General features: G+C 33.5%; 1 protein-coding gene across 11 annotated transcripts in view; it reads right to left on the reverse strand.

Annotated features, from left to right (window-relative positions):
- MPDZ (multiple PDZ domain crumbs cell polarity complex component) overlaps nt 1-18,918 on the reverse strand; it is a 169,558-nt gene that overhangs the window by 58,643 nt on the left and 91,997 nt on the right. For all 11 annotated transcript variants that reach the window (XM_012769621.3, XM_012769617.3, XM_012769616.3 and 8 more), the window contains 3 exons: nt 12,274-12,561; nt 11,893-12,016; nt 4,750-4,948 (listed from right to left, as the gene is read on the reverse strand). In XM_012769621.3, coding sequence (XP_012625075.2) covers nt 4,750-4,948; nt 11,893-12,016; nt 12,274-12,561 — 611 coding nt within the window. The remainder of the gene's footprint in view (nt 1-4,749; nt 4,949-11,892; nt 12,017-12,273; nt 12,562-18,918) is intronic.

Here is an 18,918-nt window from a genome sequence, read left to right on the forward strand (position 1 = left end):
GAATATCACAAATTACTTTCCATAATATATAATTAATTATCTACATTAATAAGAATTATCAATAATTATATTAGCTTTATTAAAGTTATGAACTCTTAAGTCTGAAGTAGAATTTAAACCATTTAGGTTTACAGAAAGATTCTTACTAATTTATAGCAATTTCTTATAAATTTACTTGGTTTCAAAGAAAAGCCTGCTGTTAAACTTGCATGGCCATTTACTAATTGAACAAGTACTGACTAAATACCTATTACATGGAAGACACCATGCTAGATGCTGACTACTGTTGTAATGATTAGAAACTGACAATTGAAAATTCAAGTTTATTGCTGTCCTATAAGACTATTTACATATACTTTTAAGTAAGTTGTTCCAAGATCCTTAAATTAATCAATAGAAAGGTAAGAGAAATACTGTATCTAAGGTCAATACATGATATTTGTAAAACTAAAAAAAAGTATGTACAAAATATGCATGGTATAGAAATCATGAAGACTAGTAAACCATCTATTCATAATTTATCAGTTAAGACAATAAGTATATAAAATCTCAGTACTGAATGGCAAGGATAAAATGATTGTCTTTTATGTTTTAATAAAATAAAATTTATACTAATTATATAATTTATTGAGAAGGATGTATAATTTCAGATATATTGGTTATTCCATAGAAAGTATTCACTCTTTCATTTCCCCAATGTATGAGGTCACTTATGTTTAGAGTCAGAAAAAACAGTTATATTTTACAAAACAAAAAATACAGATAAATATAAAACCTAGAATCTTAAAAGACTGTTCAGGAAAACTGGTTTTATTTAAAAAATCAGGAAAAGGAGAGTGGGGCAAAAGGCAGAACATAATAACAAAAATAATAATCAGTACAAAGTATTTAATTTTAAAATTGGTTTGAGAAGGTAAAGATGTTTCTATCACAAAGAATGCTGAAAATGAGTTTTCCTCTATATTTGTTCAAAGCTGTTTTTCTTTTACCAAAGGGTAGAGAGTGAAGAGTTTTACAAATATGCTTCTGATACTTTGGGTAGCAGTGGTAAAGAGCAAAGGAGGCAGTTTTCATACATATTTAGCCCGATGTAGACAGTAAGGCCACCAGAACAAGCATCCCACAATGCAATCGCATATGCAGTTCAATTCTAACACATGTGTGGTCACACAACCACACAAAACCTCCAAACTGCCAACAAAAAATTCCAAACCTGAATTACGAACTGCAACATACTGAAGTAGTTTATTTGAGAACTGTACTAAACATTCTTAAATGTAAACTAATCTTTAGTTACACAAAGAGTAGAAGAAAAAAGAATACCATTTATGATGTCGAAATGTGATATGGCTATTAATGCAGAGACTGAGCCTCCACATGCAGACAAGATCATTCCCTTACAAAGGAGCTTGAAAGCTCAGTAGTAGGAAAATATGATTTTCAAATGAGTGCACAATAATCAGTGCAATATGAAAATGTAACAATCTCATAGCTTTATTGGAATTTATGTTCTTATATAAATGAAGAAAACAAGCCAAAATGTATACACTGAATTTTTATCTGGATCTATCCCTGCACTGGGACACTACAAAAGCACAAAATGGTTTTCACAGACAAGTTGTAACACACAGCCATAATGAGCTTTTGAATCACCGATACTCACACATAAAAGGGGGCTCGATCATCGGCAGGTGCTGCAGAAAATCTAGAATGTGAAGCATACGCCGCAGCATCTTTTTACAATGGTGTTAACAAATGTCAATGTCTTGTGCTGAATGTGAGATGCATACATATGTAGTTAAAAGTGGGTGCTCCTGGTTGATTTTTTTTCCCCTTTCCACCTCCCTCCCATCTACACCTCCCCCAGAAAAGCATCTGCTCTTTACTGGTGTCTATAGCAGTGATTATTAACAAGCATGGAAAAATGTAACTGCAATCAATCCTTTATTCCTTGATCAGGAATTCATCCCACACTTTAGGTTAAGGCAGGTGAATTCTGATTCAGCTCGGTAATTATCTGGCAGATGTTATAAGCAGCTGCTGCTAGGCGTAAAACCCTGGCTATTATTACAGAAATATAAGAGCTCCTGGCAAGGTGGAGTGAGAAGTGAAACAGAATGCATTCTGGTGAGGCTTCACATCTGGTTTTCCATAGAAAATAATGAAACCTGGAACTTAAACTAGCTGTTCTTGAACTCTTGAAACTCAAATTATCTACCCAGGCATGCATGAACACACACACACACAAAAGTTCTTTGCTATCTATCATAAATAGCAAAAAAGAAATCAGTGCATTTTCTCAATAAGCAATGCTTTTCCTAAAACCAATCACTTATGTAACTGAACCAAAGTCTTTTTATTAAGTCCCAATAATATACCTCTCTACCAACACCCAGATTAAGCTAGGTTCATAACAAAAAATAAAAAAGAAAGAGATGTGGATGGAGCCTAGATCCAGGTAATGAGTATAAAGCTTAAAGGGCCAGAGGCAGTGCTATGGTTCAATTCAGAATAATGGAAAGACTGGACTTCCCTTTTGGGATCATTACTCACATAGCTTTCAAAGTAATTCTAAACCTTTTGTTTCATTCATGTGGCAAGTTTCATGCATTCATCAGGCAAGTGATGGAAAGGGGACAGGGCCAAAAATACTTCATGCAAAATACACAGAACATGCTGCTCAGCCCTGGCCAATTTCAATGGCTGACTATTTGTGTTTTATCACCTAACATTTTTTTTTCTAAAAAAGAACTATGTAAGGATGATTTTAAGTTCTTTCTATCTTTCCCTCAATGAGTCAAGCTATAATTATCTGAATAAGAACATTAGTAGAACATTTGAGAAGAAATCAACGTGTTTGTTGACTGAGAGTGTGTATGTGTGCGTGCAGATGCCTGTGAGAAAGAGACTGACCGGTTGACTGATTTCTGGAGGAGGGAAGGTTGTAGGATTTTTCTTCTTTTTTTTAAATGTAAGATTGTATAGAACATTTTGCCTCCTAAGAACATAAAACAATTACTTACGAAGCTAACTCTCTAGATGGCCTTTATAGTCACCATAAAGCTGCTGCCTGCATGACTGGGTAAATTCTGCTGAATCAGCAAGCAAAGGGGAAAACACACACACAAAATAAAAAAAAATGAGGAAAGGGAAAAAAAACACTTTTTGAGCTTGAAAATCTACTTCAAAACTTTTCTTGAGTTAACTAGATGCATGAATTATACCAAATTGTTGTCACAATGGTCTTATTTTTTGACCACTTTTAAAATCATATTTATCTACAGTACATATGTATCTATAGTACATTAGAACTAAGTGGTAAGGCTAACACCAAGCATCAGTTCTGGTGATCAGAGTGCCAAAGAGTTGGCATGGGACCTGTATCAGTGCACAGAGCAGAACACATACATCATGACACAATAAATATCAGTTACTAGGCCATCTACATTTTATACCACATCTAATCTATATAAACTAAAATATATAAATATATAAGCTCCATGTGGATCTATATCATTTATCTTTTAAGCAAAAGGAAGGAACACTGGCCACAAGTGGTGAGGAATACGAATAAAGTTTCTCTTTTTCTCGTAGTAGAAAGACTGATTTATCTTTAATGACGTTCACTTGTACTCATATTATTACTAGACAATTAAGGAACAGTAACATGATCTGATGATCTCCTCAAATATAAAAGTCAAAAAGGCATTCGAAAATATGAAAGCTCATTAGTGAAAATTCTTCCTAAAAATAATACTTCTTTTATGTAACACAGCAGAATCCACTCCAAATGGCATATACTTTTCTGCTTTTTACTGACGGCAGAATGAAAAACAGATTGTAAATATAGCTTTTGTTACCTTAGTTCTAGCAATAGTTTGCAAAAGAACCAGTAATATAGAATGCAGTTAGTAAAATAACATTAATATAAAAAGTCTCCCAAGCTAGTAATCATTAGATCAATTTAAAGTAAACAATTTTTCCCTGAACTCTTATTTTATGATTTTATCCCTCAAATATTAAATTCAAATATTCAATGGTTAATGCTAGAAGAAAAAGCCATATTGATGAGGTGTGACAATAAAGTCATGAACTGATTTTTATGTTGGCCCAAGGAATATTTAGTGACTTAAAAACCAAACCACATATATGATGTGCTTTTAGTACATTATGAGATTATGGGAAATTTTAAGTACTTCCCTACAAAATATCTGACATAACCTATAATCAGACTATACCAACATATTAGTGAATCCCCTCAGGTCAAGAGGTAGTTCAACAAAGGGTAAGTTATAGTTCAGACAAGTACAGTTCTATATGGTCTTTCTCATGCCTGGCCCCTAAAGAGCTGGTTTGGTTCCAGGATTCAAAAAGGGCAATTAGGTACTGTACAATGTCTTATATTAAGGCCAATACAAACTTCTTTCTAAGATCCTAAGAGTGGACCTTCATGCTACGTGAAAGCCATATCACCTTTCACATGCAGGGTTGTTATAGAAATCACCAGAGAAGTAAAATTAAAAACACAAAGCAACATGTTTTCAAAACTTCAACATTGTTATAGTCTTAAAGAGAGTATATTTACAATCAAGAACTATTCAAAAGAAATCTCTTGAGAGTGATTTATATTAAATAAATATGTGATAACTTTTATATCTCAAACAGAAGTATATACTAAAAAAATATTCTGATAAACTGATTGAATTTCCTGAATTTATCAAGTCAAACTGGGATCCAAATGATACTTACTTTATGTCAGGCCCAATGAGTGAATGTCTCCTCAACATAGCTCGTGCCTGGGCATTGGTTAAACTGATGGTGGATTCTTCATTAATGGACAAGATGCAGTCTCCAACCGCAATCCGGCCATCTCGACTAATGGCACCACCATGAATAATGCTTCGAACAATCATCCCCAAGCCATCTTTATTAGCACTTACTGTCATCCCTATAGGAGAAGAAAAATGCAGATACGTATTAAATATAGGATTTTCAAATTCACTTTAATTTTAATTTAATAGTCCCTATGGAGTTGTAGATAAAACATAGGAATAACATTTTTAGCCAATAAAAAACAGCAGGAAAAAAGGAAAAAGTATTTCTAACATAAATATTTTAAGTCAATTTAAAAATGTTTGTGAAATTGTATATGGATAAAAATACTCCATGTTAAATACATTAGAGATGAAACAGGTCTACACTGTGGAATTAATGTAATTTGGTCCATTTGATATGTTGCTTCTTTGATGTGACAGTGCCAAATTAATTTATTCTATAATAGCTGGTCATCTCTTATACATGAAATAGAATTAAGACAGGACTACAAATGGAAAATCAGTTCTATAAATTAAGAAATTCTCTGCTTTAACCTTGTTTCTAGATCATTTGCTCATTCAGAATCTATTTACTATAAGATTACAATGTGCTAAGTACTATGCTGTTTGCTTAAAATAAAAAAGCATAGCATAGAATTCCTAGCATCAAGAAGCTTATATTCAAGTCTTAATATCCAGAGCCTATCACAGTGACTGCAGGTATAGTAGTTTGTTGAACTGAACTGATATGAATTTCATTTTAATCTATCCCCATTTCATCTCTGAACTTCTTGAGCTCCCAAATTTGGATATTTAATTGTCCTCTTGACATGTTCCCTGGATGTCTCACAGGAAATGCAACCTTAGAATGTATAAAATGAACTTGCAATTTTTCACCTCCTCTTATTTCTCCATTTTTCTTTCCCCTTTTGGCAAATGGAACTATCACACCTCTCTCCATTATTCAAAGCAGAAATATTGAAGTCATTCTTGATTCCTACCTCTCTCTTACTTCTTAAGCTTAATCCAACACCAAGTCCTGTCATTTCTATGTTCAAAATTTGTCTTCAATCCATTTACCTTTCTCCATTTTGATACCAACCCAAGATCAAGCCAATCCTTTCTCTTGTCTGACTTTTGGCAACAGCCTCCTAACTGGTCATCTGCCTTCCAACATTGTCTCCTTCAATGCATTCTTCTCACAGCAGACAGAGACCATTCCAAAAAGACACATCACACTCCGACAATCCCTTCAGCAGTTTGGTTGCAACCCTTCAGCAGTTTCCTGTTATGCTAATATATAACAAACTTGCTTGGCAAAGTCTACAGAGCACTGGTGCCCTGGCCCTCCCAACATGTACCCTTTTCTTGTGTCATGTCCTCCTTGGCTCTCTGAGTTCCAGCCACAACAGCTTTCTTTCAGAAATACATCTAGTTTTTCCCCATTTTCAAATCTTTGCCTGATACCCTCTTTCTCTCTCTGGCACAGCTAACTCCCGCTCACTCTTCAACATCACTTTCTTAAAAAGGCCTTCTCCACAGACTCTATCTGCATTAATGTACCCTTTATACCCTTCCCTCACCCTATTCCTTCAAAAATAAAAAACCTTTGAAATTATGTTTAAAACTTTGCAAAAATAACATAAGTTCACTTAAAACAAAGTACGAAAAGTTTCCTCCAAAATAGGATTATAAAATTAAAGATAAGGTGAGATATAAAGCTATCAGGGAATTTATAAAAACTTTCTTTGAAAGAAGTCACAAATTCCTTTATAGGCTTATATGTATTTTTTAAAAATAAAATCTTTCCAAATATTAATTCTGAGCATACCAAATTAGATATGATATTTCAAACACTTTAAAGAAAAATTCTGATTATGTTTCCAGCCTAATATTTCATACTTGGAAATGGGCAATCCAGTCTCCTAGTTATTGTTTTCTGATAGAAGTAAACATTATCAAATGTACTTAAAATATTCTGTTAAGACTCATATTAATATTCATTCTATTAATAATACTAGTGATTTTTAAATTATTAAGACAACTCTGTTTACCATAAAACAAGACAGGTGGGTTTCTTATAAGAAAAGAGGCTGGCTCTGAAATGTTTAAAAAAGTACTCTAGTTGGTCCTCATACAGCCACCCTTCCCTTCAAAACCCACCAAAAAACTGTACTATTAAAATAAAAATATGTGACCACAAAACAAAATTTAACTCAGCCTATCACACTGGGAGTCTAACTTGTCATCTTGTTCTCCTTAGCACCACACAAGTCTACACTAAAACAAGTCACAGGCATGAAACAAGTCATTGTGAGCTATGGTCAACATGACCTCGGAATTCACTTTTAATAGCATATTTAATTCACAAATCTATCAGTTATTAAGGCTGTCAGGTCATGTCAACCATATAAACCAAGAGGTTGACATCAGTGAGTCCAGCTTATAACTTTCCTTTCACCAAATGACAATTTACGGGATTCAACAATTTGAAGATAATAGTCACTAGTTAGAATTTTGTTGTAACTTGTAAGATCTCTCAATTTTTTTCTTGAAAGAACAGCCCAAATCAGATGCTGTGGAACCAGAGAATTGGTAATAAATCTGAGTTCTACTACTTTTAATCAGTGTGACTTAGGGTGACTGACCTCAATTCACACAGGGCCTCAGTTTACACATCTCTAAAATGGAGACAACATTATTATTAGGGTTATTTGAAGAATTGAAAAAAATATGTGGAGTAACTTTCAAAGTCCCTAATACAAAGTGCTCAATAAAGTGTAGTTGCAAAACTAAAAAAGAAAACTCATAGGATATATTTAAAATGTATCTCTATCCCAAACCAAAGTTATATTCCTCTCTAAAGGGTAAATACAAGTCTTAATTCAGCTTCAAAATGAAACTTGTTTTTACAGCAATTATAACAAGTCCTTGGGTAACTCAAGTACTGAATGTATTGTGTTACGTGAGAACTGGAGACAAACTGAACTTTGAGTCTTGACTCTACCTCCTAAGGGCTGAACACTTTCAGAGAAATTCCTGAGTCTATGTATGTAATCAGTGAAGGGAAGATAATCTCTTTCTCTGTTTGTTTGTTTTTTTTTTTAACTTCAAGACCTAATACAGCATAATTAGCCAATGGACCATAGACCTATCAAAAATCAAGATTAGATTTCTTTAAAGGTCACTATCAACATGTGTACATATGCATATATATCTGTATATAACATTCTCACCATAAATTTAAAAAAATTAAAAGAAACCCAAGTGATTCATGAATCAAAACAAATGTATAATGACAGCTTTGACAGAAACCTATCATTTATTAATTTCTTCTGGTAATCACTAAAGAAAGAAACATATTATCCAGAAAGCTAAAACTATAAACAACTTCATATAGCTGATTAAGGGGAAGAGTATGAATCTAAGAAAATGAGCATAGTGATAGACATACTTTCCTACCAGTACAAATTCAGTCTCTATTTAGATTTCCTAAAACATTATTTATCACACTTTTTCTTACTTTGAGATGTAAAGGTAACACCTTCCTACATTAAAGCTTAACTAAATGCTTTCATAGAATTAATGTTTTACAAGTTTTTTCCTGATTCCTTTACATTTAGTTATTCTAAGTACTAGAGAAGTCTGAAAATTACTCATTTCCTGTTAAATTAGATAAACAGAGAAATGTTCTCACCTTAGCATGCTATAAATTTGAACTCCAAGATCCTAGAGGAAGGCCGGGCACAATGGCTCACACCTGTAATCCTAGCACTCTGGGAGGCCAAGGCGAGAGGATTGCTTGAGTTCAGGGGCTCAAGACCAGCCTGAGTAAGATTGAAACCCATTTCTACTAAACATAGAAAAATTAGCCAGGTGTCCTAGTGTGCACCTACAGTCCCAGCTACTAGGGAGGCTGAGGTAGGAGGATCAATTGGGCCCAGGAGTTTGAGGTTGCAGTGAGTTATGATGATACCACTACACTCTACCCAGGGAAACTGAGCAAGACTCTGTCTTCAGAAAAAAAGATGCTAGAGGAACCTCACTGGGTCCCAGAAAATCAAATAGCCAGGGACAAAGCCCTATAAATATCTTAGGTATATAAATTAACTCAAATAATAGAAATGAAGCAGAAAGGCAAAACTAATAGCTACTTACACTTTTATATTATAATTTGGGTGGTAAACTTATGGTTCTATGATTTCACACATAAATGTTTTAATCTCACAAAACAAATGGAAGGGTTCTTTTATACTTTAATTTTAAAATCAAGCCATTAAGGGTTAAATGGATTTCTACATATGATAAAAAGGAAGGACATTTCTACCTTTTACTATTTTTTTCTGAAAACTTAATTAATCTAATATATTTTTATATCAAAATTTAAAAACTAAGGTGGAAGCAACCCACCTTGAAGCATCCATCAATAGATGAATGGATAAACAATAAAAATGCAGTATATACATAAAATTGAATGTTATTCAGCCTTAAAAAGGATGGAAATCCTGACACATGCTATAACATGGATGAAACTTGAAGATATTATGCTAATTGAAATAAGCCAGTCACAAAAGGACAAATATTGTATGATTCCACTTATATCAAGGACCTAGAGTAGTAGTCAAATTCATAGAGACAGGAAAAAGAATGGTGGTTGCCAGGGGCTTACAGTATGGGAAGATGGGGAAATATTGTTTAATACAGAGTTTCAGTTAGGGAATATGAAAAAATTCCAAAGATCAATGGTAGTAACAGTTGCGCAACAATGTACATGTACTTAATACTACAGAAATGTACATTAAAAATGGTTCAAATGGTCAACTTTATTTATATATATTTTACTATAGTAAAAAAAAAAATAAACATATCCGGACATAATAACAGAATAAATAAGAAAATCCATATAATCTTTTCAACAGATGAAGAAAAGCATCAATAAAATTCCACATTCTCTCCATAAACTAAAAATAGGTAAGCATAACAATGGCCAGATTGCAAAACCAGGCATAATCAAACTATGGCTCTTACAAGCGCTTCTTAACTCTTAATTCTTAATGCCAATTAGATGATGCCAATAGAATGATCTTAAAACACAAATCTGATCATATCACTCTTCTGTCCTTAGCACTCACTGCCTACAAGGATTTTTAAGGCAGGAGAGGGCTACAACAAAGTCCTGTATCCTGCACACAAACCCACCCAGCAGTCGTCTCCCATCTACCATTCCTGTAGCTTGAACCCTTGCTTTGCTGGGCATCATACCACACTTCATCCATACCAAACATGGTTCAGTAGATGTTTCATATCTCTCTGCAACAGTATCAGCAACTTCCACCTTTTTCCAATTCTTCAACTATATACTGAAAACCTCCTCTCTCAAGACCTGAATCAAATATCTCCTCTCTGAAACCTTTCTAAATTGTTCCACACTCAGAGAGTAGGGATAGGTTATTTCCTCTTTTAAGCCTTCAATATTCTCTAAATGAGTATCTATCATAGCTTGTATGATATTAATATTTTAATGTCTCCTAGAATTTTAAATGGTGATTAGCTCACTCTCTTAAATTCATGTTCCTTGAAAAAGTGACTATATTATGATGTCTCTGCATAAAGGCTAGAATACAAAAAACAATAAATGGTTGGTAGTTGAGTAAATAAATACATTAGAATAGGGCTTTGCAAAATCTCTTTTAAGTGGTTCAACAAAAAATGGGTTTTATGGACGATTAAATGTGAAAAATGATGCATTTGATGACTTCTGTTTAGAGATCCACAATGCACATTGAGGTATCAGAGACATTGACAAGTAATACAAACAGAAACCTGTCTTCTTAAATTTATAATACCCTAAGCTTTTAAACTTGGAATCCATTTATAACTCCTATTAACATCCTATAGAACTAGTATTCTGAGTAATATGCTTTCTCAAACACTGTATTAGCAGATAATTTAATTCCAACATGGCCTGGATATCTATAATACCTGTCTCAGAATTAATGAGTATTGGAAAGGTCTGGAGTTTAAATTTTATATGATTCTATTAAATGTAATATATAAAATATTACAACAAAATAGAAATTCTCTTCTATACTTCTCTATTTAGCTGCTGTTGGTACCACCTAGCCACCACCAAATGTAACAAAATCTAGGAGATAAAGGCTAGACTTTCATTCACCAAATAAGCACTGCTGAATTTCTCTGCCAAGTCTCAAACTTAACATGGAAACAAGACCCTGCCTAAGATATCAATGTAAAGAGTATTGGTTGGTTACTTCATAGAAGGAACAGGATCTCTGATACTGAGGTAACCAGAGAACCCTGGGCTACATTTGGGGATTCAGAGCAACTGATCTATTATTCTGTTTGTCAGTACCACGTAACAGGGACAGGGCTGAGTCATATGGCTGCTTAACTCAATGAGAGAATAAATGTGCTCTTTCTCAACACAGTTTTAGCTATTGTAATCAGGATTTTATTTCTACAGGAAGTCTTCTTTGCCCAATTCATAGGATTTTGTGATTGTAACCAGCCGAAACACTTTGTGGGTAATATAAAATCCTGCCACCTGGGAAGAACTGTTGAATAACTTACATTTACATTTTGGTGGTGGCACACCTGTCTGTCTTTTTAGTCTTTATTTCAGTGAATGAAAGAAATTAAATACAAACTGACTTATGCATAACTAGTAACATTCAAAGAAACTAATAATTTACTTTACCAAAGAACTTAGAATTTCAAATCGCTGACTTTTCATTTCCTAAGAATTCCTTTTCTGATTTGCTGTTTCATACACAAACAATTCGTATATCTTTTACTTAAATGTAAATGAGGCTTTTGAATACTTTGAAATAATTAAGAGAATGAGGGATTTATGCTTGTATGAAGTAAACAAACCTGTTAACCATTTCAGAAAAAATAATGAGCACATAGAAAGAAAACCCATAAAAACCACAGGAAGATTTCTAGCATCTATTTTCTCATCTATAGCAAAAAATATCAAAACCTACCATGTTCAATATTTTCCCTTGTTAAGGGTTTTGGGAGAGTAGTAGGTAAATGTGGAAGATAAGGAACTTACCTAGGCTAGAATTGCCTTTTGCTATAGTAATAGTCCTCTCAAAAGAGTCTTTGGATACATTTTGGAGCATGGCACACTCGGCACTGGAGGCCACAGAGCTCTGTTCGATCAAGTACTCAGAGCCCTGAAAAAAAGAAAAAAACAAGTCACATGAAAAGGAAAACTAGACTTTGGAGTGTGATTTCAACATCATGCATGTTCTCTAATTGGTTGTGCTTTATTCAGCAACAATCTATAACCAAAACAAGTTCATAGGTTGCCTTGTGGAAATCTCAGTGTCAGGAAGTATTCATCTGAAATGAAGAGAATAGCCAGAATGCTCTGACAGATCACTGTCCCCTACATCATTATAATACATAAACCATATCTTTAAGATATTACCTTTCCAGTGGGATCAGGTAGCACAGGAGAGGTAAGTTCTGCACTTGATATAACTTCACTTGGTAACTGAGATTCAGTCCATGCGAGTGTGTTTTCATATTCATATTGTTGTTCAAGAGCATTTGCAGTTGTATTATAATCATTTATGGTAAAGCCAGAAACAGGCACCATGCTCAAGTCTACTGGAGGTAGATTCTCATCCTGTCTTTGCAGGAGATTCTGGGTGTATAGTTCCTCCAAAGACATATGCAGATCAAGTACTGGATCAGAAGACTTTTCAATGACATCCTGATCATGAAAGTATAAAAAAATCAAATATTGTAACCAGAATTACATCAATGTATTTTATAAAACCACTTCCTAATGAATAACTATTTAGTGAAAATAAAACATAACACAATTACTTATTACTCAAAAAGCATTAATATACATATAAACCTTTCACTTAGCAGATTACCCACATATCTTTATTCTCATAAATATTTCCTGCAAATGATACATCTCATGCTCTACTGAGTTATACTCATCTATTATGCTGTACATAATATCATTTTGACACAATATTATGCTCTATCCACAAATAAAATTATTCCTAGTTCAAATTACACAGAGAAGTGAATAACTTATACTTTCAAATCTCACTTAGTTCATTTTCATTAAGTCTGATGTTCCTATTTATTACAAGATCATGAGCATAAACAATATGACATTAATTGATCTGGATTCACAAGAGCATCCCAAAGCAAATTATTTTGATAGGCATTTATGTAGAAGGCATTTATGATAGGTATTTATGAAGAAGCTAGAAAGGCTTAAAATTCATATTATTATAGTCAAATTTGCATAAATTATCTGTAAGATATAACAGAAAGAATATTAATATGGATTGTCATAAAATGTAGGTTCTAATCCAGGTTCTGTTATTAAAAATCTGTACGTAACAGAATCTCTCTTGGCTTTATATTAGAGAATTTCTAAAATTCTCTGAAACACTAAGATTTTATAGTTCTATATAAATACATGTATCTCCTTACAACAAATATACCATATCACTTATGTCCTTTGGGTAAGTAGTTAATACATGAACTGTTGCTGTATAAACAAGGGAAAACATTAGTTTTCCCTTCAATACTTTCATTGATATTTTTAAAATACAAACGTAGCAATACATTATCACATGAAGGATTCAGGATAAAAACATATATTGTATACACACACAGAGTACAATATGAAATTCTCCCCTATGGTTTCTATTTCCATTCCCTTCCTTAGTAAAAATGGCTGGCATCAGTTACGTGTTTATGTCAGTTTTTTATGTATTGCAGAATATATACATATAAGTATACATGCACACACACATGCAAGCTGATGTACATATATATTTTTAAAACCTAAAAAGAACCATTCAATAAGTAAAATTTTTACTTGATTTTGCAATAATCTTTTTATCTTCATGTGAGAAATTTCCAAATCAGCAAAAAGTCAACTTCATTCTTCTAATGACTATAAATTACGCCTAAGTATGAAAAACACTGAAATGCAGATTCTGGATCCAGGATAACTGAGTTCAAATCCTGGCTCCACCACTATTTTCTGTTAGAGCTTTGGCAAGTTACTTAAACACTGTGCCTTGGCTCCCTTTCTATTATTTGGGGAAAATAATATGACCTAATATGGGACTGCTGGACAGACAAAGAGAGTTAATACCTTTAACTTACTAAAAACAGGCTTGACAACAGAAAATGCTGTTAGTTACATTACACATCTTTGTGCACATATGTGAAGATTTATTTGTTATAGACTACTAGAATTGCAATGATGTGTCAAATGATATGCACACTTAAAATCTGGGTATATACTACAATACTGCCTTCCAACTTTCTCTCATAAAACCACAGCAAGAAACCTACAGATAACTACTAATTCTATTTATAGCAAAAACAAAAAGAAAAGAAAAAAAAGACAGAGTCTTCACTACTGCATGTACCTAGAAGCAAAAGGCCCTACCTAACCAACATCACAGTCATCTTCAATAAACCACCCCCAAAAAAGTAAATTAAAAAATGAGAATAGACTTTTTTATCAGATGCACAGAAATCAACATAAACACAAAGGAAACATTAAAAAGTATGCTAATATGACACCCTCAAATGAAAAAAATAATTCTCTAGCAATAGATAGTAACCATAAGGAAATCCTCAAAATCCCAAATAAAGAATTCAAAATATTGATTTTAAAGAAGCAAAATATTGATTTTAATGAGATGCAAGAGAAATATGAACACCAATAAAAAACTAAGAAAATCAATTTAGGATATGAATGTGAAATTTACCAAGATAGATATCTTAAAAAAAACAAACAGAAATTTTGGAACTCAAACACTGAAGGAAATACAAAATACATTCAAAACTTCAACAATAGACTAGAAAAAGCAGAAGAATTTTAGAACTTGAAGTCTTCCGAAAAAAATCCAGTCAGACAAAAATAAAGAAAAGCAGAATTAAAAGTAATGAACAAAGCCTTAAAGATGTTTGTGATTAGATAAAGTGAATGAACTTAGAAATAATCAGTATTCCCAAGGGTGAAGAGAAATCAAAAGGCTTAGAAAAGCTATTTAACAAAATAATACATGAAAACTTCCTAAGACTAGCAAGAAAGTTAGACATCCAGATACAGGAGGCTCAGTGATTCCCATTCTAATACAATGTAAAAAGGATTTCACTATGGCATGTTATAATCACACTGTCTAAAGTCAAAGTGAAAGAATTCTAAAATCAGCAAAAGAAAAGCATCTAGTCACCTATAAAGGAAATACCAAATGACTAACCATGGACCTCTGAGCAAAAACCTTATAGGTCAGAAGACAATGGATGACACAGTCAAAGGGCTGAAAGAGAAAGAAAAAAAAAAAACAAACCTGCTAGGCAAGTATTCTATATCCAGCAAGATTAAACTTCATAAACAAAGGAGAAATAAAGTATTTTCCAGACACAGAAAAGCTGAGGAAATTTGTCATTATCAGACTAGCCCTACAAGAAATGCTCAAAGGAGTCCAAAACAAAAGGGCAATATTCACCATCATGAAAACACATGGAAGTATAAAACTCACTGGTAAAGCAATCACACAAAGGAGGAGGAGAAAGGAATCAAATGGTGCCATTACAGAATTCAATCAAACCACAATGACAAACAAAGAAAAAGAAGGAAACAAAGAATTTATAAAACTAGAAAACAATTAATAATATGACAGACACAAAACCTCAAATATCAATATTAACCTTGAAAGTAAATGGATTGAATACTCCATGTGAGAGGCATGCATTGACAGGATGGATTAAAAAAAAATCTAATTAATGATTCAACTATGTGCTGCTTATAAGAAACTCACCTTACCTCAAAAGACACACATAGACTGAAAGTAAAGTGATGTAAAAAGATACTCTAAGCAAACAGAAATCAAAAGTGAGATGGAGTAGTTATATCAAATAAAATAGATTTTAAATCAAAAACAGAAAGTAAAAGACTAAGGTCATTATATAATGATAAGAGAATCGATTCAGCAAGAGGATATAATAATTCTAAATATTCACCCAACACTGGAACACCCAGATGTATAAAATGAATATTACTAGACCTATAGAGAGAGACAGACCACAATACAATAATAGTTAGGGACTTCAACAGCCTACTTATGGCATTAAGAGAGATCATCTAGATAGAAAATAAAGAAATATTCAACTTAAATTGAACTTTAGGCCAAACAGACCTAACAGACATTTACAGAATATCCTACCCAACAACTACAGAGTATACATTCTTTTTATCAGCATGTGGAACATTCTCCAAGATAGATGTTAGGCTTCAAAACACATCTCAACAAATTTTGAAACATCAAAATCATATTAAGTATCTCCTCAAAATACAGTAGAATAAAACTGGAATTCAATACCAAGAACTTCAGAAACTATACAAATACATGGAAATTAAGCATGTTCCTGAATGGCTACTGGGAAAACAAAGAAATTACAATGAAAATTTAAATATCTTTTGAAAAAAATGAAAATAGAAAGAGAACATACCAAAACTTGTGAGATACAGTAAAAGCAGTGCTAGGAGTGACATTCATAGCATTAATTACATCAGAAAAGGAGAAGTATATCAATTACCAACTTTAACTATTACCTCAAGGAACTAGATGAGCAAAAACCAAACAAACCCAAAATTAGTAGGTTAAAGGATAAATGAAATGAAAAATTGGTTCTTCCAAAAGGTAAACAAGATTGATAAACTGGTTGCGGTGCTGTCTCCTGCAATATCTCCTTTCTCCTTGGTAGCCCTCAGCGCCCAGACTGGCACTTGTCCCCAGCGAGTCATAACATTGAAGGCTATGTCCCTGTAGCAGGGTGACGGCCTGGTGCGGTGCATCATTCACTTTGAGCAGCAGGAAAGTGGACCAGCTGTGGTAAAGGGATACATTACAGGATTGAGTGAAGGCCAGTATGGATTCCATGTCCATCAGTTTGGAGATAATACACGAGACTGTGCCAGTGCAGGTCCTCACTTTAATCCTCAATCCAAAAAACAGGGTGGGCCAAAGGATCAAGAGAGGCATGTTGCAGATCTGGGCAATGTGACTACTGGCAAAGATGGTGAGGCCATGGTGTCTATTGAAGATTCTATGATCTCAGTCTCAGGAGAACATTCCATCATTGGCTGCACAAGGTGGTCCAGGAAGAAACAGATGAATTGGGCAAAGGTGTAAATGAAGAAAGCTGGGACATGCTGGAAGTCAGTTGGCTTGTGGTGTAATTGGGATAGTCCAATAAACATTCCCAAGGATGTGGTCTGAATCCTAGTAACTCATCTGTTATCCTGCTAGTTGTAGAAATATAACTTGATAAACCTCAAACACTGTAATCTTAAAAGTATAACTGTGTGACTTTTTAAAAATTGCTTTAAGTACCCGTAATGAGAACTGATTTATGACTGCTTAGAAGATTTGTATAGTTTTATAAACTCATATAAACTATAAAACTCATTATCAATTAAAATGTGTTTCAATGAGGAAAAAAAAAAAAGATTGATAAACTGGTAGCCAGAATAACCAGAAAAAGAAGAGAGAAGATCCACATAAATAAAATCAGAAATGAAAAAGGAGGTATCACACCTGATACCTAAGAAATAAAGAAAGGTCATCAGAGAATATTATGAATACCTAAATGCTCACAAACTAGAAAACCTAGAAGAAATAGATACATTCCTGGAAACATACAAACTCCAAAAGTTGAACCACGAAGATATAAAAAACCTGCACTTCAGCCTGGGTAACAGAAATCCATCTTAAAAAATAAATAAATAAAATTTAAAAGCAGACAAAGTACATAAATAGACATTTTTCAAAAGAAGACATACAAATGGCCAACAGGCATATGAAAAAATGCTCAACATCATTAATCATTAATCATCAAAGAAATGCAAGTTAAAACCACAATGAGATATCATATTAAACCAGTCAGAATAACTATTATTAAAAAGGCAAAACATAACAGATGTTGGAGAGAATGTGGACAAAAGGGAACTCTCATACAGTCCTACCTGCTGGTAGGACTGTAAATTAGTACAATCTTTATGGAAAACAGTATAGAGATTTCTCAAAGAACTAAAAATAAAACTATGATATGGCCCAACAGGGTATCTATCCAAAGGAAAAGAAATCAATACATGAAAAAGAAAGCTGCACTCATATTTTTATTATAGCACTATTCACAATAGCAAAGACATGGAATCAACCTAAGTATCCATCAGTGGATGACTGAATAAAGAAAATGTGAGTCTGGGTGTGGTGGCTCATGCCTATAATCCTAGCACCCTGGGAGGCCGAGGCAAGCGGATTGTTTGAGTTCAGGAGTTTGAGACCAGCCTGAGCGAGCAAGAGTGAGACCAAAAACAGTAAGAAGTTAATTAGACAGGTAAAAATATATAGAAAAAATTAGCCAGGCATGGTGGTGCATGCCTGTAGTCCCAGCTACTGGGGAGGCTGAGGCAGAAGAATTTGCTTTAGTCCAGGAGTTTGACGTTGCTGTGAGCTAGGCTGATGCCGCGGCACTCTAGCCTGGGGAACAAAGTGAGACTGTCTCAAAAAAAAAAAAAAAAAGAAAAAGAAAAAGAAAATGTGAATACTATTCAGCTATGAAAAGAATGAAATCATTTCATTTGCAGGAACATGGATGGAAATGGAGGTCATTGTCTTAAATGAAACAAGCCATAGACCTTAAACAAGACCAATATTATATGTTTTCACTCATAAGTGGGTGCTCAAAATGCATACACATAAATGTAGAGAGAGGAATGATAAGATAATGGAGACTTGAAAGGGTGAGGGAGGGGATGATGAGAAATTAATGCGTACAATATTTGTTATTAGAGTGATGGATACCCTAAAAAGCCCTGACTTGATCACTGCACAACCTATACATGTAACAAAAATCACACTTGTACCCAATAAATTTATACAAATAAAAAAAAGAATATGGGAATACCTATTAACTAATTTTACCAACTCCAGATTCGTTTGGCAATCTGATCTATAAAAAATAAATTCATTCGTGTTTTACTTATGTGTGTTCCTGACAATTAGTGAGGAGA

The sequence above is a fragment of the Microcebus murinus genome, chromosome 12 (assembly GCF_040939455.1).
Source record: "Microcebus murinus isolate Inina chromosome 12, M.murinus_Inina_mat1.0, whole genome shotgun sequence".
NCBI lineage: Eukaryota > Metazoa > Chordata > Mammalia > Primates > Cheirogaleidae > Microcebus > Microcebus murinus.